This window comes from Acipenser ruthenus, chromosome 10 (assembly GCF_902713425.1).
Source record: "Acipenser ruthenus chromosome 10, fAciRut3.2 maternal haplotype, whole genome shotgun sequence".
Classification (NCBI taxonomy): domain Eukaryota; kingdom Metazoa; phylum Chordata; class Actinopteri; order Acipenseriformes; family Acipenseridae; genus Acipenser; species Acipenser ruthenus.
Window position 1 is genome coordinate 5589810 of NC_081198.1, and position 25488 is coordinate 5615297.

The 25488-nt window shown below is 36.3% G+C and overlaps 1 protein-coding gene across 4 annotated transcripts in view; it reads left to right on the forward strand.

Annotated features, from left to right (window-relative positions):
- Window positions 1-25238, forward strand: part of LOC117412970 (pre-B-cell leukemia transcription factor 1) — a 72245-nt gene extending 47007 nt beyond the window's left edge. Inside the window, exons 3-10 of one of the 4 annotated variants that reach the window (XM_034021642.3) lie at window positions 8624-8868; window positions 9604-9669; window positions 10194-10384; window positions 12283-12418; window positions 15182-15341; window positions 17282-17394; window positions 18776-18865; window positions 21978-25238. In XM_034021642.3, the coding sequence (XP_033877533.1) occupies window positions 8624-8868; window positions 9604-9669; window positions 10194-10384; window positions 12283-12418; window positions 15182-15341; window positions 17282-17394; window positions 18776-18865; window positions 21978-22070 (1094 nt within the window). In that variant the 3' untranslated portion in view covers window positions 22071-25238. The remainder of the gene's footprint in view (window positions 1-8623; window positions 8869-9603; window positions 9670-10193; window positions 10385-12282; window positions 12419-15181; window positions 15342-17281; window positions 17395-18775; window positions 18866-21977) is intronic. The other 3 variants (XM_034021658.3, XM_034021648.3, XM_034021666.3) reach the window with 3 other exon arrangements.
- The last annotated feature ends 250 nt before the right edge of the window (window positions 25239-25488 follow it).

The window sequence follows — 25488 nt, forward strand, 5'->3', positions numbered from 1 at the left end:
TTCGTATAATGAATGATGCTGATGTTAAATTAGCGTGTAGCTGTCCCCTTGGTTCTGGTCCCTGGTAGCTGACAGGCCTACCGTAGCACAGGCTGATGTCTTGTGAGGGTGCTGTGCATGTGATTTATTAACTGCTGAAGCCACAATTAAGTGCTCCCAGTGAACCACCAACATAAACAAATAGTACTAAAATGTCACTATAAATTCGGGGCAACCACAAGGGGTTAATTATTTAAACTCTTTACCCATATATATATATATATATATATATATATATATATATATATATATATATATATATATATATATATATATATAGTTTTAGTACTACCTACCATACTGCTAGTTCAGCCAGTTTTGTTTATTCAACATTTGTTTGTAATGTTGGAAATTAAATATTGTAGCAATAAATTACCCTTGATTTAAGTGTCTATTGATTCAGTTTTTATGGTATTGAATTGATCCATTTAAAACACATTTACCATTTGTACAGTACTAATCAGTCTCTTAACTGCTATATACTATTGGAGAAGGGTTACTTATGTTGTACTATATTATATTTTAGTAAACTGTGCAGACAATTATAAAATATATTTCAGATCAAGCTTTTAAGAAACACAAAGATAGATTGTACATTACAAAAAAAAAAACACATTTTGTTTGTTTTAAACACAAATTACAAAACAGGTAATACAGTACTGTAAAGATATATGGGTGATTGTATTAGTTAAAAGTTATAGATGGCAGCTGTCCTAAATTTAAAGATGCAAAAATACTACCATTCTCAGTTTAAGTGCGGCTGTGGTAAATTGTGTGCTAAGGACTAGGCCTGTTTTTTATTTTGTAGTTGTTTATAAAACAAATACACCAAAAAATACACACAAAAAATACACCAAAAAAACCCAAACACCATCTCCATTGTTATTATTATTATTATTATTATTATTATTATTATTATTATTATTATTATTACTATTACTACAACTACTACTACTACTACTAATATTATAAAGCAGGTTGTTTTCGTTTCTAATTTTCATATTCTCTGGCTGACATGTGAAGGCCAGTACACCTCAGTGTTTGCTTGATCATGGCTGTGGCTTCTTTAGTTGTTAGTGGATCATGTTACTGTATTGACATGAAATGGAGCTGTTCCAAGAGCCAAGGATCTGCCAGTCTGAGATGGAAGAACTTTGATCATTTCTGTCAGAAACATCACAACTTGCTTGTTTGACCATACATCTTCCTAATTGTGACAGAATACTCCAACATTATTAATTAAACATGGTTTAATTTAACCGCTTAGCAGGAGAAAAGGGGTGGCTGGTTTGTCTTTAGTGATGGTAAAGTTATTTTTTTTCTTCTTCTTCGTTGTCTCTTAGTGGAAAGCATCTTTTACTAAATCAGGTTATTGAGTCATTTAAAAAATAATGGACTCGTTTGCTGTACGTTATAGAATGAGGCCGCCTTGCCTTGCACATAAATACAGCAGAATTCCCCTATTTTGTCAATTAGTCATTAAAATGCGGGTCGGCCTACAGTAATTTAAATATTTCATTCTGCCGGCTGCTAATGCACTGGGAGCTGCAGATGGTGCTCACTTCAGCCTTCTGGACAAGGTTCAATTATACATGAATAGAGTGAACTGAAATTTGCCTTTTGTCTGTGTTAAATTAAAGCACCAGAGACGAAGGGTTAAGTTGAAGAAATAATCTGTTTTCAAGGTTTATTGGGGTGTAATAAATATTTAAACATCGAGGGACTATGTATGGGAATTGTGAACCTGGGTGTCATGAATGTGTAGTGTAATAAAGCAGGTGCATTCAGATGTTGTAATGCTTAGTTTAAAAAAAAAAAACTTTCTGTGGTAATAAATATGATTTCAATATGTCAAACATGCCCTGCAAACTCTGATGTCCAACAGCAAATATTATTAAATATTGATTTTGTTTACAAAGGCCAAGTGCCATAAGGGGAAAAATAATGCCCAGTGTTTATAAAAAAAATAAATAAATAAACTCTGATGTCTCTTGGGCTGAGTATGATGAAGAAAAAGAGGGAAGTTTCAGTAACTAGTCCTTGTGGACCTATTGTGACCTTTCCAGCTTTGTCTCTTGTAAGATGGCTGGCAATGCAGTGAAGAGCCATTGTCCCCTATAGAAACAGGAGAATGTGAGTCAACACATGAGCCCGTAGAGCAATCAACGAGTCTCATGCTCAAATTATTACAGTATATTATTCCCATGCAAGCTCCCAGTTATGATAATGGCAAGACAGGGTTCAATTGAGTAAACACAAACCAACAACAGTGCAGTATGTAACCAAACCCCTCTGAATCCAAGTGCCAGGATAAAAGGTTGCCTCTAATCGGATTCCAAATGGGAATCGCACATCAGTGCTTGGGGAGTAGGATTAAGGCTTGTCTAACAACAAGTCATCTTTGAAATTGTTCCTAATGGGAAAACATGTCCATTAGAGACTCAGATATTTCCGCACAGCATTGTATTCACAGAATTAAAGAAGCTTTTGACGTGTGGGGTAGTGAGGGAGTTCTACATTTCTACAGTAGTTAAGTGCAACAGCACTCAGAAAAACTCAGAAGACCCAAACAGCTTCAGCATCAGGACAAATCAATTAGCTTGCTACTAAAGAAAAAGAAAATAAAGCCGCTTGGAATATTAATGGATGTTTTAATTATAAGCAGCAGTGAAGCAAAATGATGGAAACTGAAGGGCTGTCATGGATTTTATTTATTTAATCTAATCCATTTTCCTGTTTTTAACTTTGTTTGCAGACGTTGTTGCAGAGAAATCAGCATTTGCTTTTTACAAATTTAAATTTAATCCGCTGGTTTGACAGGATGTACCCTGTTCATAGAGTACCAGGATGTACCCTGTTCATAAGGTACCAGGATGTACCCTGTTCATAGGTAACATTTTTGTTGTACAGTTCATGCTGGTTAAAGGGTTAAAATGGATAAGGGGTGAGGGAGGGTCACATCACAAAATAGTGGGCTTTACAAATCTCGAGAACCAGGTAGGGTAGCAAGTATTGCTGTCCACAATGAGGGATCCCCTCTTGCAAGACACATCTGGTCAGTGTTTGACTAAATGCAAATCATTTCTGTCGTACCATGGTAATCCATTTTCTATGGACATCAGCCCCCCTTTGTTTAACACTTGCAGAAAATCATAAACAACAGAGATGAGAGAAAAACATGCTGATGGTGCCATTGAAGGCTGTATTGCATTGCCTTGCATTTGCACGGTTCATAATATACCTGACAGTGACTCCTAAAGTATCATAGACCTGAAGTATTAAAAAAACTGTGAAGTGGTTAGGATTTTTTTTTTTTGTTAATTTTATAAAAAAAGACGTTAACACTGGTTGTTGAATAATTTGAAATAAACAGCTCCATTGACGATGAAAACAGTCTTTGTCAGATAATGGCTGTGCTTTGTTCCCCATCCCCGGCAAAGACTGAGTTTTTTATGATGGCCTTTCTTACAAATGGATTCTGGTTTGTGACCAGCCGTGTTACTGGCCTAGCAGATTATCTGGCATTAAAAGCATGGTATTGGGATACAAGCCAAGTAAAATAAACATTTCTGAATGTGAAAGATAAGTCTGGCTGGAGTTAATTTAATCATTGAATGGACAGATGCAGGGAATTCCTGTTTTGTGTTCAAACTGTAAACCACTAACATGCACTAGTATGGGTGTTTTATGAGGATTAATCTATATTTGAGTCTACATGTTTTATACCTAAGAATATGCTTTAAAACATTGCACATTAATGTCTATGTATCTGGTTGTCTGTCATGCATTTAATTTATGTTGTGAGAGTTTGTGTGCTTATTTACAAAGAAAATAAAAGTGGCTTTGATATGTAATTAAGGAAATTGAACTTTCGACAGATGGTCCAGACAGGTTTTACTATAAAATACATCAATTCTTTATATATTCTACGCTGTTTGTTACATGGGTCTATAATCCACAGTACATAAAAACACGTTGTGTTCCTGGTTGTTCTTTTTTTTTTTTTTCCTCAAACCTGGTTTATAGTTGGATTGTAGTTGCAGCAAATGCATTGATAAAGATCTTGTCTGTTTTGTTTACACAGAGATTAGGGTTGTGAGAAATGCCTCACTGACCAGGGTAAACTTTAGGTGTCAGTGGGTCAATTCAGACCCTAATCCCTCATGTAAAGAAGAAGGAACACCAACTTTATTCAAGACGTGGATGTGATATTTATTTAGTTTTAAAAGAAGAAAGGAGAATGTTTGTGAAACGGTTACAAGTCAGCAATGCCCTTAGAAACCCCTGCATGCTTGCTGACCTGACCGATGTGAAAATAAACCCCTACTTTGTCAACATGGCCTGTGGCCTAGGTTTGATACCTCTGGTAATGAACTGGCAAAAAGTTTAAGGGGCATTTTTCTGTTAGTACACAGACACTTTCTATTCATTTAATAAAGTCTGCGCCACTAAGACAACAGATTTACTCATCCATACGTACAAGAGTGTAAAAGAAAGAAGTCTGTAGTTAGGAGCCTAAGTTTAGATGCAGTGCTATTTGTGTTCTGCCGAAATACCAAGAATGCAAGTGCTTGTGGAATGGTTTTATAGGGAAAATGGGAGCCACAACCACCTTGTAAATCATGTCTGCTGTATAAAAGGTCAACATATACTGCACATATAAAAATATTTTTGGAAAAAAACATCTTTTTTAAGCTTTTAACGTTTTTGTTTTGAAAAAGTAAATCTTTGGTATTTTACAGGAGTTATAACCTTTTAATCACTAACCTTCAATCCTTCTTTTTTTGGATCTGCAGTAGCCAAGCAACAAGCATAAAATGGCATTAATCCTCAAAGCCTCCTGCACCTACCAAGTTTTGTACAGATAAAAGAAGGTTTGCATAGATTACAGGGACCATTCCTTCCATGGCGATGTTCTAGGTGTAGAACGGTGACACCTGTCTAGTTTTCTTTACCATAGGTAGTGTAGCGATAATGATTTTATTTTATTTTCTAAATAACCTTGTCAAGTCGATGAAGGACACACAGTTCTGAAACATGGCGTTTGTACATCCCTGGATCCCTACGGTAATACCTGACCACTCCCAGATCCTCCTCCTCATAGTTAAGAGAATGTGCCCAATTTCTTGACCCTCTCGTAGGCATGGAGAATCTTGAGACATTGTAGAACCGTCAGGGAATGGTTACATTATGCATTCTCACTGCCTCTGGGCAAAACTGCAGACGTCCTTTTCATTATTAACCTTAATATCACATGTTATAAAATATAAATTGAAAGATTTTCATTCTCATATTTTGTTAGGAAAAACATAAGATATGATCACCAGACCTTTATATACTGTATACATTATGGAGAAAAGGTCATTTTTAAAGTAATAGAAATTCTTGGTAATAAAGACCTACTAAGTGTTAGTGTTGCATTTTAGATGGTAATAGTATTGTTATTTACATATATAATATACATATACACCTTATTTTAATATTCAGAAATTAAGTAAACCTTTTCTCTTCAATAAAACTCAGAGAGACCCCTAGTGGGAATAAAGGAAAGGGTACTTTGTCAGAGCAGCACAGACCATTTCTTCTGTAGCAACAGCATTTGTGTAGGTTGCCAGGAAAATAATTACAAAGCATTTACATTTGGTGTGAAACCATTATGTGAAGAGAACGTTTATGAATGATATTTGACGATAGGACTGTCACGTGACCTGTGGATCTGTGTCCTTTAAAATGTAAATACTGGTGAAATGGCAAAAGGAAGATTTATTGTTTGAAGCAGGTTTTTACTGCAGCTTACAGATGCCGTTTTTTGAATGCAGTGGCAATTTTTTAAAATCTTTCTAAATATAATTACAGTATGTATATTCATAATTCATATAAAACAAAATATCTAGAATTCTATGAGCCCTATTTTAAACCAAGTACAAAGGCACATTTTCAAAAGAATAAAATTATTTTCAAAGTATAGCTTGTACATTATTATTATTTTTAGTGTCAAATGTAAATATTTTAAAACAATTTAAATTTTACAAATTGAATACATATACGGTTACTATGTTTTTCGTATCCCTTGCATATTGCTGGTTATAATTTTTTAGTTTTAAAACAGTAATAATATATACAGGTATTTTCTTACTTTATAAAGTAAATCATCACTTTTAAAAAGAAGGAGACTAGACAGCTGCTGCTGCATACTACGGACAGTGCACCCTAATTTTCAGATGCTGGCCTCCCTTCGCTGTCATCATTTTAGTTATATTTAGGCACGTGAAGACATTTTTCAAGTAGTTTGTTAAACGTGTTTGAGCGAAAAGTCTGGACAGTTCCTTGGCGTTTGATTAATTCCGTCACTTCCACAGTTTGGTTCGCTGTTTGGAGCAGTTCATTTCCAAGTGAACCTGAATGTGTTTTCTTTCACAACGCAAAACGTTTTGGGGGAGCAATGTCGCAAAAGTACTGAGTTTGCTTCCAAATGAACCGAGACCACCTTTTCTAGTGATCCTGGTGTGATTACGTCACTGCCAGAGATTTCACATATAGCTCCAAACGAACCGAACCGCACTTCAGTCCGCATCAGTCAAACGAACTAGGTGTGAAAAGTCCCTTAATAACTAGGGGGTGGATGTACTAAAGTGTTGCGCCTGTCGCAATAGTCGCAAGTAAGTCGGAAGTCTAGGGTGAAATGTACTAAACATGCGCAATGCTGTTAGAGACTTTTTAGGAAATGCTTGCGCCAACAGTTTTTCTTTGCGGTTCAACGTAGGTGAATATGTAATTATGGGTGTTCCTGAATAAATTTGCAAAAAGGGGGTGCAAATGAGGGTTCTCAAATATTATAATGAGATGTACTAAAGCTGCCGACAATTGCGACAATGTGTTAAGAACTTTTGAAAGCATGTTTTAAACAATTGTTGCTGGCATTTCCCAGTCCGCTTTTTCTCATGCATTGCCATTTGTGCTCAGTGCATTTTTTAGTCGAACACCGAAGTACCTAATATTCACAAAAGTCAGGGTGTACTTATAAGCCTTGAAAACAAATTTTTATGACATTTCTGGTTTCCCCAACGTGTTGGGAACACATGTGCCACTAACCCCTCCACCTCATTCTGAACATCTTGTAGGACCATGATCTATTGTGTGCTAATTGTCTAGGATACTAAGTAGGCCAAGTTAAATAATAATAATAATAATAATAATAATAATAATAATAAAAAAAAAAAAAAAAAAAAAAAAAAAAAAAAAAAAAAAATGTTATTTTCATTCTTGCACCCTTGCATGTATAGACGTTATCCTTCGGGTACCTTCTGCTGCAGCAAACCACAACAACTCCCGCTATTTATATGAACAATGTAGCAGGACTCTCGCAGTGTATAATGTTAGAGATCTCGCTAAGAAGACGCAACAAATATTTAAATTAGCATATTGCGGCTCTTTTCATTAACATATTTTCTCTTAGTACATACGACAAAATGTGTTCTTTAGGAGTCTGCAAGGTATTTCAATTGTACCTGATGCTCTGTTGCTAGTTTTTCAGATGTCACCTTGTATCATACAATTAAGCATAGCAATCCTCACTTCTGCCCTGTATTTCTGTGTCCTGAAATGGAACTGTTCTTGTTTGTTGCTGCAACACAGGGCTAGTGTTCTGAACTTGATGACTCATCTTTGCAGTAGGGGTTCAGAGACTATGAAAGTGGATGTAATTACACTGTTCACATTTTAGACAAAGAATTGGTTCAATCTGCAGTAATGCTGTGTATACAGTATGAACCCACTTAGTATCTGCTAGTGCAGCCTGGTGTTATGGCTGGGTGACTATTTGAAATGCCCTTTGTGTTTGGGTATAAAGCTGTGTAAATGCTACATTCAGTCATTCTGTCAAGCCAGACATTTAACCAAACAACTAAATGTCATGGTTTTTGGCCAAATGAGACCAACTGCCTAGAAGGCTTGCATATGGATACTGTAGTGTTTTGTTTTCTATATGGGGAACATGTAATACAGTCTATGAATTCTTGCGATCAGTGTCACCCCAACATGTTTTATAAGTATTTATTTATTTATTTATTTAACTAGGAGAATTACTCATTAAGACCAAGGCCTTGTTTCAAGGGGGTCGTGTAAAACAGTAAAAGGACAATTGCAAAGTACAAACAACACAATAAAAACATGTGTGGTTCAAACTTAATCAGCAACATACATAGATCAAAGATTAGAATAAATAAGACATATCTAATTGTTAATCTGGATTGAAGGAGAAGCATTGGCATGAGGTTCTAAGCAATTCACAAATACGATCTTTAAAACAAGGGAAAGACGCAAATGTAGGGTAACTTCAAGCTGGACAACAAATGAAAACCTGTGCCTCCTCATGCATACACACACACACACAAGGCAATTATTTGAGTGCGCTGGTAGAGAGGACTAGCATTGACTATAGTTTACACTCTCAGGGTTCAGCATATTTGGCTGTTCCAAGGGTTTGAAAACAAAGAATAAACCTTTTGCATATCAACTCCCAAAGACGTAGAACTGTTTCCATCATAGTATGAAGATGGAATTTGATTATAGTGTTGTCTTACAGTGCTGAGTATCCGAGGGGCCCAGGAGGAGGAGCCCCCAGATGCCCAGCTCATGCGTCTGGACAACATGCTGCTGGCGGAAGGCGTCTCTGGTCCTGAGAAAGGGGGCGGATCAGCAGCAGCGGCCGCGGCGGCTGCAGCCTCCGGTGGAGCTGGATCGGACAACTCTGCTGAGCATTCAGACTACAGAGCCAAACTGACACAGATCCGGCAGATCTACCACACCGAGCTGGAGAAATACGAACAGGTAATATCCCTATGCCCATATGTGTAATAGCTCTGTACACTTGCCTTTTGCATTTGAAAAGAAAAGTTATGCATGTTCTCTTGGCAGGATTTCCGCCTTACTGACGTTTGACGTAGGTCTTGTAACTTACAGACGGGAAGGCCCCCATATTTGTATTTGGTGCTTTGAACTTCAGCACCTTTCATAGTTGCCCGTTTAATAAACCTGCAACACAACTCAACACAGGACTGCATAGTAGGGTCTGCTGTGAAGGTTTATTAAGATGAGTTGGTAGAGCTCTATGGGGAAGCTCATATTGCCTTGCCTGCACCTTACCTGGCTGTAGCTGTTGACTCTATGAGCAATCGCCAGTTATTTTGCCTTGCAGTTGTTGTAGTTATTCTGGCTCTCAAATGTTGATTTAGTGGATTAATATGAGTGGGTGTAATTAAAATAGTTTATTTCAGATGTATTCAGCATGAATTCAGTGGGAAATGAAGTGTGTGTTCATAAGTAACTTCTGACAATTCTAAAGCATTTTAAACTTTGACCTGGGATACAAGCTCTGATTCTGCTGTCAACAGTTAGGTACAAATTTAATTTAATCTGACTGATCAAAGTACTGTTGATCGGATCCAGGGTTGCCACCCGTCAGTAAATTTACTGACAGACATCAAATTTAATAAAATAAATACAAATAAATTCAAACTCAACTGAACGTAAAGCCATCACATGTTCACAATTTATATATTTAAGATGGTATCCAAGGGCGGAAGGAGTGGCAATCAGAATTTCACAGGAAATGCTGGCTACGGAATGCAGGTACAATCCTTAGTACACATTTGTTTTTTATACTTCAGTTATTTCATGTGTTTTTGATGATGTTAGTAAATGGTTTGGTTTTTCATTGACAGAATGACCATCTCTGTCAGTACAAATAAAACAATACTTTTACAGTGGCTGGCAACCCTGAATCTGATATTAACAAACCTTGATACAAACACTAAAGGATAGAAAAAATAATCGTTATGTTCATTGTACTGCATATCAAGTCAGTAAACACCGTAGCATCTTTATAAAACATTGAATTAACCAGGTTAACATTATTGAAACATGTCATCTTTTTTTGCAAGATGTTCCTGGTATGAGATGGAATGCAAAGACTTAACTGTAGTGTCACAGTCCCGTAACAAAATATATGAAATATAACTAGTGCTGTAACCTGACTTGTCTTGTCATTTTTAGCATTGTTTTAGAAATGTTGACTGTGCTTGTAAAGTGTAGGACATGGAGTCGTGGTATTGTCATATATATATATTTTTTTTATCAATCCCCTATCTGTCCAGGCATGCAATGAGTTTACTACCCATGTGATGAACCTCCTGCGAGAGCAGAGCAGGACTCGACCCATCTCCCCAAAAGAGATTGAGCGAATGGTCGGCATTATTCATCGCAAGTTCAGCTCCATTCAGATGCAACTGAAGCAGAGCACATGTGAGGCTGTCATGATCCTGCGCTCACGATTCCTTGATGCAAGGCAAGTACAGTGAAAGAATGAGAGCTTCAGCACATTTTCCACCTACATAGCTCTGGAAATATCCATGTCGTCCCAGCCCCCTAAACAGATAATTATATCAAACCTGTCTTTCAACACCCACTGCTTTTAAAACATGACTGGTATTTAGTTAGAGCTTTGTGTATATATATATATATATATATATATATATATATATATATATATATATATATATATAATATTATTATTATTATTATTATTATTATTATTATTATTATTATTATTATTATTTATTTCTTAGCAGACGCCCTTATCCAGGGCGACTTACAATTGTTAGAAGATATCACATTATACATTATTTCACATTATACAGATATCACATTATTTTTTTTTTTACATACAATTTCCCATTTATACAGTTGGGTTTTTACTGGAGCAATCTAGGTAAAGTACCTTGCTCAAGGGTACAACAGCAGTGTCCCCCACTGGGGATTGAACCCACAACCCTCCGGTCAAGAGTCCAGAGCCCTAACCACTACTCCACACTGCTGCCCATATATATATGAAATTAGAACTCACAAAGCCACTCTGACAGTCAAAAAGCCAGATTTCATCTCTTGCCATAAGTATTATCTCATGCATAGTAGACTACCAAGTTATTGATTTATAATAATTTTAAATCTTAAGTGTTGCACTCTTGGCTATGCGGCCCTTCTGTCCACTTTAAGTGGCCACTAGTAGGCACTTGTATAACCTATGAGTCAGGGTCAACTGTGCATATATGTGTATCTTACTTTCATATTGTTATAATTGTTTTATTCATCTCAGTAAAATAGTGCTGTATAACTGGATCCCATGCACCTGTGATCTTTCATCCTGACTCAAGCTTGTTGCATTGGATTGGGCTACAGTATTTATTGCTAAAGTATTTCCACATTTCTTGTCTGAATATTTATGCTGGTAAAATATTAAGAGATTTTAAAAATGCATGTTTTGTTGTTCTCTGTGTTTAACGAACATACAACTGGTAAATTTTTAAAGCCAACAGCTGGTGCCTGATAAGCTGAACATATTGGTTAGAGACTGAATCCGATATATTATGGGCTTGCTTTCATTTCATCGTGATTTTCAGAATGTTTATGAACAATTTGTTTTATATAACACAAAGGCTCTTAGGCACTCCAATTAATATTGCAGTGACACTCCATGCTGTAAGCATTTTAATTTTGAAGGTGCACACTATTGCGCAGTACTGGCGTTTTCCAGAAACCTCTATTCTCTGTATTGAAAACATTGGGGGCTGTTTAAAGATGGTTTATGAGAGTTAGACTGCCAGGAATTATTCATAAAAGGGACTATATGGACTCACTTTTATCAGTTCAATCTAAAGTTTGCTAACCTTTTAGCTGGGGTATGAACATATCTTTTGATTTTCTTCTCCTACCTCTCTATGACTTTATACAATGGCATGAATAGCCATGCAATTACATTGTAATAACGAGGTAATTACCAACAGTTCCAGCTTGTACACAGTACTTATACCATGTAACTTCATGGAAATGGTCTTTTAAGTTAAATTTTGGTACATGTGTAATTACACAGTATCACCACGGCACAGGCTCTTTCCATGTAACTGCAAACGTGTTCAACCATTGAAACATTGGTAGTTACCTATGTGATTACATAGTTATGTAAATATAAAGTGCTTCCCATATTTTAGAGCTGAAAAAAGTGTTTATGTAGTTATGCACCTTTTGCCTTGTGTTGTATGTGCAGGTGGCATTGCAGGTTAACACCTTTTAGTTTCTTACATTTATTGTTTTCAGTCTAGCTGCACATCCTTATGCCGTCAGAACTTTGTCAGTGATGTGAGCCTCGGGTAACAGTCTAGTTTCTGCTGTCATGGTCCCTCTGTGCAGGCGGAAGAGACGGAACTTCAACAAACAGGCAACAGAGATCCTGAATGAGTATTTCTACTCGCACCTCAGCAACCCCTACCCCAGTGAGGAAGCCAAAGAAGAGCTGGCAAAGAAGTGTGCCATCACCGTTTCACAGGTAAGCTGCAAACACTGGGCTGCTCACACCCAGGACAGTCAGCTAGGCAAAAAAATGACACATAGACATTGAAACTTACTGCTTGCCTTAACCTCTGTTGACTTGTTGAGTTTCTTGTAGTGTTACCTCCAGAAGTAATAATTGAGTGTTTTATCTGTTGTCCCCTTCACTGCATTTAGAATTATGGAGGTACTGTATGGAACCCACACATTTCTTTTATTTTATAAACCAATTACTTGCTTTTGTTACAAAGCATTGTTTGTTTTCTCACTCTCCCTTCCATCTTTTTCTTTTTTTTTTTAACCAATGAGTTCTGAAGAGATTTTTTAGGAAGCATTTCCATTCCATTTATTTATTTATTTATTTATTTATTTTGCATCATTAGGGAGTTCAATAATAACGGTAGATGTTATTCTTGAGATTGTAATTCAAGGCTGCATGTCAGTCCGAGTTGAAATGATTTTCTCAGACTGCTGTGGCTTCAGTCTAGTGCTTTGTGACATCATCAGACCCCCTTCATTGTAATACAGCCTTGTACTCAGTTTCACAGCATCGTGCGTCGCTTATATTAAATTTTGAACTGCAGTACAGCTACAGCTGGTTCATATGTGCAGGGGAGATTGGATTTTTATTGAACAAAAGAAAAGGTTTTCTCAATGTGATTCGGTTTTAAAAGAATCGGGTTTTGATGAAGACTGTAATATGTTTTTAACCTGATTTGAAAAGTATCATTATGATTAATATATATATATATATATATATATATATATATATATATATATATATATATATATATACATACATACATATACAGTGCCTTGCAAAAGTATTCAGACCCCTGACCGATTCTCTCATATTACTGAATTACAAATGGTACATTGAAATTTCGTACTGTTTGATATTTTATTTTAAAACACTGAAACTCAAAATCAGTTATTGTAAGGTGACATTGGTTTTATGTTGGGAAATATTTTTAAGAAAAATAAAAAACTGAAATAGCTTGCTTGCATAAGTATTCAACCCCCCCACATTAATATTTGGTAGAGACACCTTTCACTGCAATAACAGCTTTAAGTCTTTTGGGGTAAGTATGCACACAGTGTCGGAGTGATTTTGGCCCATTATTCTTGGCAGATTTGCTCCAGGTTGTTCAGGTTGGTTGGACGACGCTTGTGGACCGCAATTTTCAAATAGTGCCACAGATTCTCAATGGGATTGAGATCAGGACTTTGACTGAGCCACTGTAGGACATTCACCTTTTTGTTCTTGAGCCACTCCAATGTTGCTTTGGCCTTGTGCTTGGGATCATTGTCCTGCTGAAATGTGAATTTCCTCCCAAGCTTCAGTTTTTTAGCGGACTGAAGCAGGTTCTCTTGCAGTATTTCCCTGTATTTTGCTCCATCCATTCTTCCTTCAATTTTAACAAGATGCCCAGTCCCTGCTGATGAGAAGCATCCCCACAGCATGATGCTGCCACCACCATACTTCACTGTAGGGATGGTGTGTCTTGAGGCATGGGCAGTGTTAGGTTTGCGCCACACATAGCGCTTTGAGTTTTGGCCAAAAAGCTCTATCTTGGTCTCATCTGACCACAAAACCTTTTTCCACATCGCAGCTGGGTCACTCTCATGCTTTCTGGCAAACTCCAGACGTGCTTTCAGATGGTACTTTTTGAGTAACGGCTTCTTTCTTGCCACCCTCCCATACAGGCCAGTGTTATGCAGAGCTCTTGATATGGTTGACTGGTGCACCATTACTCCACTCCCAGCCACTGAACTCTGTAGCTCCTTCAAAGTGATTGTTGGCCTCTCTGTGGCTTCTCTCACAAGTCTCCTTCTTGTTTGAGCACTGAGTTTTGAGGGACGGTCTTTTCTTGACAGTGCCTGGGTGGTGTGATGCAGCTTCCACTTCCTGATTATTGATCCAATTGTGCTCACTGGGATATCCAAACGCTTGGATATTATTTTGTACCCTTTCCCTAATCTATGCATTTGTATTACTTTATCTCTAACTTCTGTAGAATGCTCTGTGGTCTTCATTTTCCTTCAGATTCACAGCCTGACCAATGATCCTTCAACAGTGGGGTTTTTATATATATTGAGTATATCTCTGCAGTGCAACTTTGTTTTTGAAGGAAAAAAAAACATACAGATATTGGTTAAAGTTAGTTCAGTTGTCTAATGCAAATCTGTCAGTTTAACAGCGTATATGTGTACAACTTTAGAGAAAAAAGAAATAAATTACAAATAGTCTGAAGAACACAAAAGCATTGAATGATTGTACTGCCTGCTATGACTGGGCGTTGCTGTCATTTTCTAGTTTAACTTGTATTTGTGAAGTACAACTGCCTCCAAAAGACCATAGATATAAAAAGCATATTCATTCAATTGCTATGTTTTTGGGCCTCCGAATGATTTAAAAACAAGCTCAGCTTTGATGTATTTGAAAATGCCCTTTATGGAAATAGGATCAGCTGTTAACTTGTATAAAATCATTCTAACTGTCTAAGTGTATCTGTCAAGCATTGTTCAATAATGAAATTCCACACATGCACTGGTTAGACATATAGAAACTGTTTTGGGTGTTGAATTAAGTTACATTGTTCTTCAAAATAGGTTACTGAACTACAGCTTGGACTCGAGTCAGAGTGATTTATTCACCTTCATATCAACATATTAACATCTTAAAAGCGATCAAAAACATTGAAATAACAAAAACTTCCATTTGAATATATACATGCTTTTTTGTTTTGTTTTTCTGTAGGTATCGAACTGGTTTGGTAATAAACGAATCCGATACAAGAAAAATATTGGGAAATTCCAAGAGGAAGCCAACATATATGCTGCCAAAACTGCCGTCAACGCCACCCATGTATCGGCACATGGAAGCCAAGCCAACTCCCCATCCACTCCAAACTCTGCAGGTGAGTGTTTACAGGGACACTTCCATCTCTATCGCCGACCATGGCTGCTCTTTGAAAGCTCTGATCTTTTCAACCTAGTCGACATGGGCCTGCAGTAAAGTAAGTAATGCACTCAGTGCCGAGCTGTTGAGTAAACGGTAGGTCCAGTGCCAATACGTCTTGATGCAGCAAACCTCCAGGACTGTGCAGCCGGCAGCAATCATGTGAATGGTGAAGTGACCTTTCAGAAACAAAATACGTTTTTTTTTTAATAATTATTATTACTTTTTTAAGGTGTTTTCAAATGAAGCTTTTTCTAACCATTTATTTTTACACAATGCGCTTTTTTTGTCATTTCTTTTTGCGGCACTTTTACTACGACGTACGTTTGCTCAGTTTTGCTTTAAGACATCAAATATACACGTTGGATCATTTTTCAATTGAATGAAGTCTACATTTTGTATTTGAAGCAACAATTAGTCAGACTAGGTACTATTGCTGACCTGGGCCCCATTCCTCATATCACATCTCTTGAGCTTTATTTCCTGCTTATTCAATCTTGTATACTACTTACTCACTAATTTTCCTGAGATGTTTTCTAACCATTATATATATATATATATATATATATATATATATATATATATATATATATATATATAGTTATTTAAAAACTGGTGTTGGGGTGGCTTAGACATTGTGAACGTCATTGACCCTCAACCCTGTATGTGAGGGTAGTTCTGTCATCATAGACTTAGAACACAATCCTTTGCCACTGTTGGCAAAAGATTCATTCGGTGCCACATTTCTACTGCATTTGGGCTGAGGCCAGTACTTTACCAGCCCAAATGACTTTTGAACTCGGCTGACTTGGACTAAACCATTAATAAAAAAAAACGTGAACCGCTGTACTGTACGTATGTCTCTACCTGTGTACTGTTTCACATCTATCCAGTGAACTGCTTATCCAATGGGGATGAAACATGGCAACGACATTCTTAACACAAGCTATTGAGAGAATCTGGGGATATATAGAAGAACATGTTCTTTTCTCCGTCTGTCTACATTTAAGTTACAGATGGTGAATGGAGGTTACAGTGATGTGCTTCATCATGGTACTGATAGCTCTAATTTTGTTGGTACAGGCTGTAGCCTCAATTTATTCTACTGTTGGAGTTGCAGAATTGGAAATGTCATGCAACTGAAGATGCAAGGTTAGCAACACATGACTTCCAGCTGGTTACAAGGGTATTCAGGGACCAGAATATATTATAATATAATAAAGCCTCATAAAAGTCTTCAGGGATGTACAAACAGCTGGGAGAGGTCATTGATCGCATGTGTTGTGAATTGTTTTAATGGATGTCCACTCTCTTCTGGAACATATTGAATTTAAAGTCTTGTTCAAAAGTCATACCCATGAACTAAAATGAGTATATATTTTTTTTAGTTATTCAGTATTTATTTAAAACACACAACGAGATTAAACACATCTGAGCATGGATAGTGAGTTACACAGTTGTAGGGAAGCTGGGCCAAGGCTTGGGATCATGCAGGTGCTGATGCACTTGTGAGAATGTGGAGGTTCTTTGTAAGTAGGGAAGCTGGTTAGTGGTAGTTGACAGGTAGAAGGGTGGCACGTTATCTTCAGCGAAGTCCAACTTGGAACCAACAAATGTAATTTTGCCAAAGTTTGAGAAGGTTAAGAGGTGGCATTCTGGTTTTACAATAGAGAGAGTTGTTGTCCTTTGCAAGTGGCATCATTTCCACTGGATTCTTTGCCAATATTAGTGACTGCCATTGCAGTGTCTTCCTCCTCCTCTACCCTTCTGCTTGCTTTGCTTCGCACACTAACTAACATGAAAGTTGGCTGCTTTGCATGTTTGCTGCCTTGTCTTCTGGAAGAGGCACGACTGATCCTCCTTCTCTCTGTGATTCAGGTGCTCACTCTTTCCTTTCAGGTTCTTCCGGTTCTTTTAACATGTCAAATTCCGGAGACTTGTTCATGAACGTGCAGTCACTCAATGGGGATTCTTACCAGGGGGCCCAGGTTGGAGCCAACGTGCAGTCACAGGTAGGGACTATTACAGCTCAGCGGCTCATTTATAAATAGGCCCTTCCACCATTCTCAATTCAATTTCCTTATTATTTCACAAGGAATTAACTTGCACCTCAGTTACAGTGGGTCTTTCAGGAAAACAGCAGTACAGAGTCTCACTCTGTACCCATTTCCGTTAAAGTGGAATGAAATTGTAATTTGTATGTTTTTTTTTTAAAGGTGTATGGTTTCTATCAAGTCAGTGGTTCTTACTTTTTTTTTTTCATTTTTTTTTTTTCAATTTCACATTTTTCTTATGGAGTGAAGAGGAAAAAGTCCTAGAAGGAACTTGGAAGAGGTTGATATCTGTAAAGCAAGATCATGCTTAAAAGATAAAAAACAGAAAAATATTTCATTTGCACTGCAGCATTTTAGAAGAGGGTTATTGGCAAAGTAAGTGTTCTTCTTGTCACCTTCGGAGTGAAAGATCATGAAGGCATTTTTGGAACCAGAGCAACAGTTATCTGCTAATGCCTGCGTCGTGATGAGCTGATCACCATGCCACAGGCACAGTTTGAGAGGCAGGCTGGCGTTCAGGGACATTTCCACCCATGTTGTTTTGCAAAGATGACAACAAAAGGTTTCCCGATAGCAATTTGTTTTGTTATTTTCGCTCCCTTTTAAATTGGCTTAATTTCCACATGCTGTGGGTGGTAAAATGAGCATGTCAGTAAGGGCCTGGAGGTCAAACAATTAGGTCTTCTGGGTTCTGGGTTGATACTTCAGCAAACCCAAGGTCCTTCTGTTTTCAAGGTCATTTCTTCTCTAGTGATGTAAAGCAACTAACAGTTGGTTATTTTCCAAGGCAAAGCTGATGACGAGCTTGCTTGTGCCACTTTGTGTTATTCTCAGGTGCATCCACAAGGTCACGTAGATCCTGGTAAACACAACAAGCCTCCTCCACCTTCAGGGCAATGCAGCGCATTTCACGGAACAGTAACCCTTTTGCTTAAGGTTACGTTTCAAAACAACCTCCAGTTACATGGTTTATACATAAATTATTGAGTAAGCAGTTGCAAACAAATACTTGTTTAGGCTTCATTTAAATTATTTAATGAAAGTCATTACGTTTTCTAACGTATTTGCTTCAGCAACATTAAAACAGTAAAATAAAAAAAAAAGCTGTTTCAGATTAGTCAATTCCAACACATGCCGCTGTCGAGTGTAAAAGAGTACTGCATATTTAAATTGAAATGTCTGAGGAGAGAACTACATTGGCCATTTTTTTTTTTTGGTGCCATATGTCGTTAATAACCAAACACGTAACGCGACTTTGCTTATGTAAGCACGTTTAACATTCAAAGCCACATAGAGAACGTCAGGTCTACATGAGCCTGTTTTGTGCTTTCTGTTTCAGGTGGATACCCTTCGCCATGTTATCAGTCAGACAGGCGGATACAGTGATGGACTCGCAGCAAGCCAGATGTACAGTCCGCAGGCCATCAATGTAAGAAAAATTGGCTTTTTTTTTTTTATTTTGTTTCTTCTACCAATTATTTCAAAGCCATAGGGCTTAGAATGCCACTTAGTAAGACTTGTCTGAGCTTCACGGTCACCTAGTTGATTGCTTCTGTATCGGTCACGCCATCGGCAGCGTACTGCCCACGAAAAGTGGTGATTGGGCAGGCTTCATGCAAGCAGCTGGCGCCTAAGCCTGTCAAATACAATCAGTGTTCTCAAGGCACCTGCGGCCACATGCACCCAGTGAAGAAGAGCTGTAAAACAGGTGACACCGACTGCAACACTAGCTTAAAATGTCACCCAGGACCGGACAGCGATTTCCATAGAAAGGCCAATGGCTGAAATGCACCAGGACAAGCTTAGACCCTCTAAAAATAAATCTGCTAGCCACTGGAAAGAAAATATGGGGAACAGCGACTTCCACTTGGTTTTTTAGGTACGCTGGCGGCAGTGACTAGCATGAAAATTCACACCGACAAGCTGTGTCGTAAAGAGGAAAATCGATAAGACAGACACAAGAAAAACTGAGTGTAGATTTGGGACAGCAATCCAACTGCATTTCTCAGATCACGCGTCTGCCATCTTAATGGCGGTGACAGCAAGCTGGGACAAGAGGACAGTCACAAACATAGATGCATTCTCAGTGGATTTTCAGCCTCATTCAGCTGCTGTATGATAATGAAATGGTATTTTCTTGTTAAAAATGTATGAATTTAAAAAGATTTTCAGGGCTTTTGTTTGAGTGTCTTTTGGGGCACCAGAGGAATTATTTTTCCTTCAAGGCGTGGAGCACTGATAAACAAAAAACAACATTAACGTATGCAGGACCTATATCCAGACAGTCATCTGTCTCAGCAGATAATGGTGTTGCAGATGTTGACCTGCTTTTACATTTTAGGCAATTAAATACTTGAAGCAGTGGCTATTAAATACTAACCAAAATATTAAGATATAGTTTGTGATTTTTATGCAGGTATCTTTCAATATAAAAAGTATATATATATATATATATATATATATATTAAATATGTCATATATAAAATCTAAAGAATATTTTCTCAAAACAACTTTTAGAATGTTCCACTGTAATATCGGCATTATAGATTTTCAAGGATGACATCTCTGCTACATTGAAGCTTTTCTGTTAATCATGATTTTTATATTATATTGGTGCTTGCAGTACTTACTGTGTTTTTGTCATTACGGGGGTCTTTTATGATAGCAAATATACATATTTTATGTAAATGTGTTGCATAGTATTATCTGTTATTAAGTCGATAGGTTGTGAAGAATATAGCCCAATGCAATTTGCCACATTTTTTGCAATTTTATCAGTGATATAACACAAAATAAAATGATAAAGCTCCAATTGTTGAATATACATTTATTTTATTCTATGGTTAAATGTATTATTTTCTTTACAACAAATATACAGTATGCGATTTACATATTCACATATGATTTCCTAGTGTGTTCATAAAGCACGCTGCAATCTTATTTAATTTTTTAAATATATATTTTTTTAAATATATCATTAATCCTATTTTGTTTTCTTATGTATAACATTTTCTCCTTTTTTCACTCAAAACTGAATGATAAAGGAATAACACAGTGTAAGGAATGACCTTCATTTACTTACTGGTACTACAATTTGCTGGAAGGGCAAGTTGTTTTTTTCAAGTGTGGCAATGTAAGTCTTTTTTGTTAAATTATTCCATTCTTCTTTCAGTTAGTGGTAATGACCAAGCTAACATACAATGCGTTTAGGTGGCAGACTTTCTGACTCTGCCTTGAAACAGCAATTATGGCTCAGAAATAGATGTAGAGTGTCACTAAAGCTGAAGATCTTGAAAGTTTTTGCTTTGATTAGACTGCTTCTACCTTAAATAACAGGCTTCGAAATAAGGGGCTGCCAACGGCCATTCAGGCTCTCTTTGATGGCATGAAAATTGCTATTAATGTCCTAAATGCTCTTTAGCAAGCCTGTCTGAAGCATTTGAAATGGGTTCAGCATTCCCCATTATATTTATATTCCAATCTTGAATGTGCTAATTTGCTATAATTGCTTCTTCCATAGCTTGTCTGTTGAGTTTTGTTTCAGGCAGGACTTGATACATTCCCAATATTGTAATTTTAGTTTGTTTTGTGTCTTTCATGTAAATCACTTTCTGAGCAGGCTTAAGTAATATATTTTATTTGACTGATTGAAGTATTATTTCTGCAAGTGGCATTTTTTAAGAAGATTAATCAAGTGTAATGCAAATGATTCAAGCATTTCTATAATAATTTAGTCCTAAATTGTAAATCTTAACTATTAAAGAAAAAATGTAATCACATTAGCATTCCAGTTTTTATTTAAAAATAATGAAGACACCTTTTTTTTTTATAAAGAATATGCTGATGGTGCTTATTTTATAGGGCTACTTACAAATGGCAAATTCATACATCAATGTAATATAATGTGTGGAGTAGTGGTTAGGGCTCTGGACTCTTGACCGGAGGGTTGTGGGTTCAATCCCCAGTGGGGGACACTGCTGTTGTACCCTTGAGCAAGGTACTTTACCTAGATTGCTCCATTAAAAAACCCAACTGTATAAATGGGTAATTGTATGTAAAAAAAAATATCTTGTAACAATTGTAAGTCGCCCTGGATAAGAGCGTCTGCTAAGAAATAAATAATAATAATAATAATAATAATAATAATAATAATAATGTTTATCTAATAATGAGTGGGTGGACACAATTTTACTCTCCAAGTGAAATGAGCCAGGAAGTTCAAGACAATCTGAAAGTGTGTCTTGCAAACAGAGATTGTATTAACCTAGTGTAGTACCAGATGTCATGTTTTAAAATTAAAATACATGTTTGCTCCAACATGTGTTTCTTTCAAAACTGCACATTTGAGACTATGTAGTGAATAGACTTGCATGGTTCTGAAAATGTATAGAACTATTGTATTACTTTAATTACATTTTGCCAACATTTAGAAAGGCAATCCAAATGTAATCTGAGTAAAGTATGTGTATGACTACAGTACGCAACGTGGCTGATGAAGTGATATTAAAACAGATTTGATTGTTTCTATTTTTAATTCTCAGGCTAACGGAGGCTGGCAAGATGCTACTACCCCCTCATCAGTGACATCACCAACAGAAGGACCCGGAAGTGTTCACTCCGATACCTCCAACTGATCTCTTAGCAATGGAACCCCCATTAGATGATGGGATTTCTCCCACATAAACCAATCAGAGGTCAACTAACCAATAACCACATAGGATGTCCTTCTGCTTGGAGTGCATACTTTTTTTTTTTAATAATAGTAATGATAACATCAATACTGACAGTTCGTTATACCCTTTCTTTTCTCTCTGGGTAGAAGCCCCCCCTGACACTGAAGAACATTTGAACCAGAATAGGAATTTAAATAAAAGAAAACATGTGTTTGTACAATTTTCACAATATTCTGAGGATCGAGTTTACCTCTCTGTAATCTCTCACTCCTACAGTCCAACAGGCACCCCTTCTCTTTAGGTTAAATACTTTCACACTACCTCTCAGCAAACAAACAAACAAACAAAAGATATCTTTTTTTTTCTCTAAAACTTTGTTATACTACTAATAGCGTCAGAAAGCACCAGTTCACCACCTTCTTTCCAGACGGTTAGATTTAATGGACACTTTTATGTCTTTCATCTTACAGTATTTATCTGAGATTGTACTTCTGGAATTATTTTATAGTGTTCACCAATATCCCTCATGAGAAAATATCATAGCAACTAGAGATTTACACTCTAACAGTTTTGCATGGAGTTCTGCAACAGACAAAATAAAAAAAAAATTAAAACATTAAATGAATACCAGCAGAGGTCTGCATGGCATCAGAAAAACAGTACAATAAAAATGGAAAACTTCAATCTTGTAGTTTATTGCTGTTCAGTGATGGGCTCTCAGTTGGCAGGGACAGCTTTGTGTAGTGCATTCTAGGGCAGATCTAACAACAGAAAAGCAGGTCCTGCTGTATGCACACACATCCTCAAACAACCAGAATAACATCAGAAGAATCACCTTCAAAACGTGTGTGTTACAAAAGCATAATCATCAGTGGTAACGGACTCAACTGAACCTATACCAGGAGAAGTGACAAAAATGAAATTCACCTGCATTACAGTGCACGGGCGGTCTAGGAATGGACCTACAGAGCAGATTTGTGGTAAAGTGTGTTCACACTGGACTGCACGGCAAATTTATATTGTATGCCTCTGTTACCCGAGAGTGCTTTTCTCTAGATGGTTAAGCAGTTAATATTATTATTATTATTATTATTATTATTATTATTATTATTATTATTATTATCTGTGTACAGATGGTATCTCATTATAGCAAGATGCAAGAATCCTAACTATGTAGTTAATAAATGCTAACATACTCTTTGAACCAAGTTCATCTGTACATCTGTTTTTATACAAGAATTTAAAATACATTGTAATGCACACTACAGGCCAAAATTTGATTGACAAGTCCATTTTAGCATCTAATTTGCATGCACTGCAGGTTCTATGAACTTTTAACTGCATAACAGAAATATGCACACACACACACACCACTTTTAATTCAGATGTTGCCAGTCCATAGGATACAATAGGAGTGTACTTCAGTAGTTGTATGTGAATAAAAAAAAGCCAATTTTAATAGAATGCACCAATGTTGCATGATACTGCTAAATGCAGTCTGCAATAGTCTGCTACCTGCCAAAAGATTTCCGTTCATTTCAGCAAACTAATCCAAAATGTGAAATGTAGTGAGATTTTATTTTCAGTTTATATTTTATCTGATTTACACATTTAAAAATAACAACAACAACAACAATAGTAGTAATAATAATAATAATAATAATAATAATAATAATAATAATAATAATATTTATACTGGTTGCCTTCTCTTGCAATTCTATATATCTGCCCAGATCGTTACTTTGATACCAAATACTGCAGAAGTTAGAATTCTATACATTGTCAGCTTTATTAACAAATTTTCATGGTTTCTTGCAAATTGTGTCTTGTTGTTTGTAGTATTGATGAACATTTGATATGGATGTTCTTGTATACTCAAAACCAAAAATGCAGTCAGAATTCAGAAGTGTTTAGAAGAATACCTTCATGGCACGCAAACACAAATTGTTTGGATATATTTTTACGTGTCGTTTTGTTGTCAACAGAATAGTTGTTTCTCTTTTATGTTGCGGCACAGAACTACCTACATTTTTTTTCTTTCTTGTACTCATCTGTGGATTAGCTCAAGGATGCTAGATATATGTAGAAGTGCACTTTTGTTCTTGTTTTGCTTCTTTCAAATGGACAGTATCCATTTTGTTATCTAATGTAAGTGATCAAAAAGTCAAAATAGGCTTTTCTGGGGGTTTGGTTATACATTAGGGCTATAATAAAACTGACTTTGTACGTTCTAGAGTATAGCAATTAACTTTTTTTTTTTTTTTAAATGGATACTGTCTTTTAAAGGTGATGTGAAAAGTTCGAAATTCCAACATTTCTAGTCAGATACTTCAAAAAAGATCTATCTACATATATATATATATATATATATATATATATATATATATATATATATATATATATATATATATATATATATATATGTAGATATATCACTTCAGTATGATGGAACATCTTGTTCAAGGGAATACCTCCTGTGCAGATACATTCTTATGGGGTATTTCAATGCAGCAAGCATACAATTATGATTCAGTAATACATTTGTGTCGATCATTGTAAAGTAAACATGTCCATCCTCTTTTTATGTTATTGTAAACCTTTAAAGAATATTTTTACATTTCAGTTCCAATTGCATGAAGAGTCCGCTTTCAGCATTACAATGTGGCTCTTTTTGATTATCACTTTTCACATCGCCTCTTCTTTTCCACGGTATAATTCAAAAGCCTCATGTAATGATGCTTTATTTTTGCAAAAAAAGAAAAAAGAAAAAAATGAGCAATTTGTAAAACATCAGATGTTTTCTTTGTTGCATGTCTTTTGTTCTTAAAAAAAACAAAAAAAAAAAACAATACTGCAGTGTTTTTTGAATGTTTCTTCTTTTTTATATAACGGTTTGTGATGAAATTGCTGAGCCCTGCTCTGGCCCAGTTTTAACTTTTAAGATCTCTGCATAATTATGTAAAAAGATATTAAAATGAAAACACACAACTAGTGTCTTTTTGATTCCAACTAAAACTCTTGTGTTCTGTGAGAAAAAAAAAAAAAATAACAAGGTGTAGGTTTTATGGTCTCTTAATTTGTACTGTTAATGCATATTCCAAATAAATAGTTTTTTTTTGTTGCAAGATATTTTGGTGTACATTTTTATTCAGGAGTCTTAAGGGTTATTAATTATTGTAGGTAGCATGCGCTGGACCCAGCCTCCTTCAACATACAGGCATGCAAAGGCTAAACTAGACCTTCAATGTTTACCAGCTTGAAAGTGGAGATTCACTACCTTGAGAACGTGGATATTGTCTTTGTGTTTTGGCCTAATTGGTAATTTGTTGGTTTTAAACACACAAGACAAAACTACGAAAGTGTGCATATATTCTAAGAT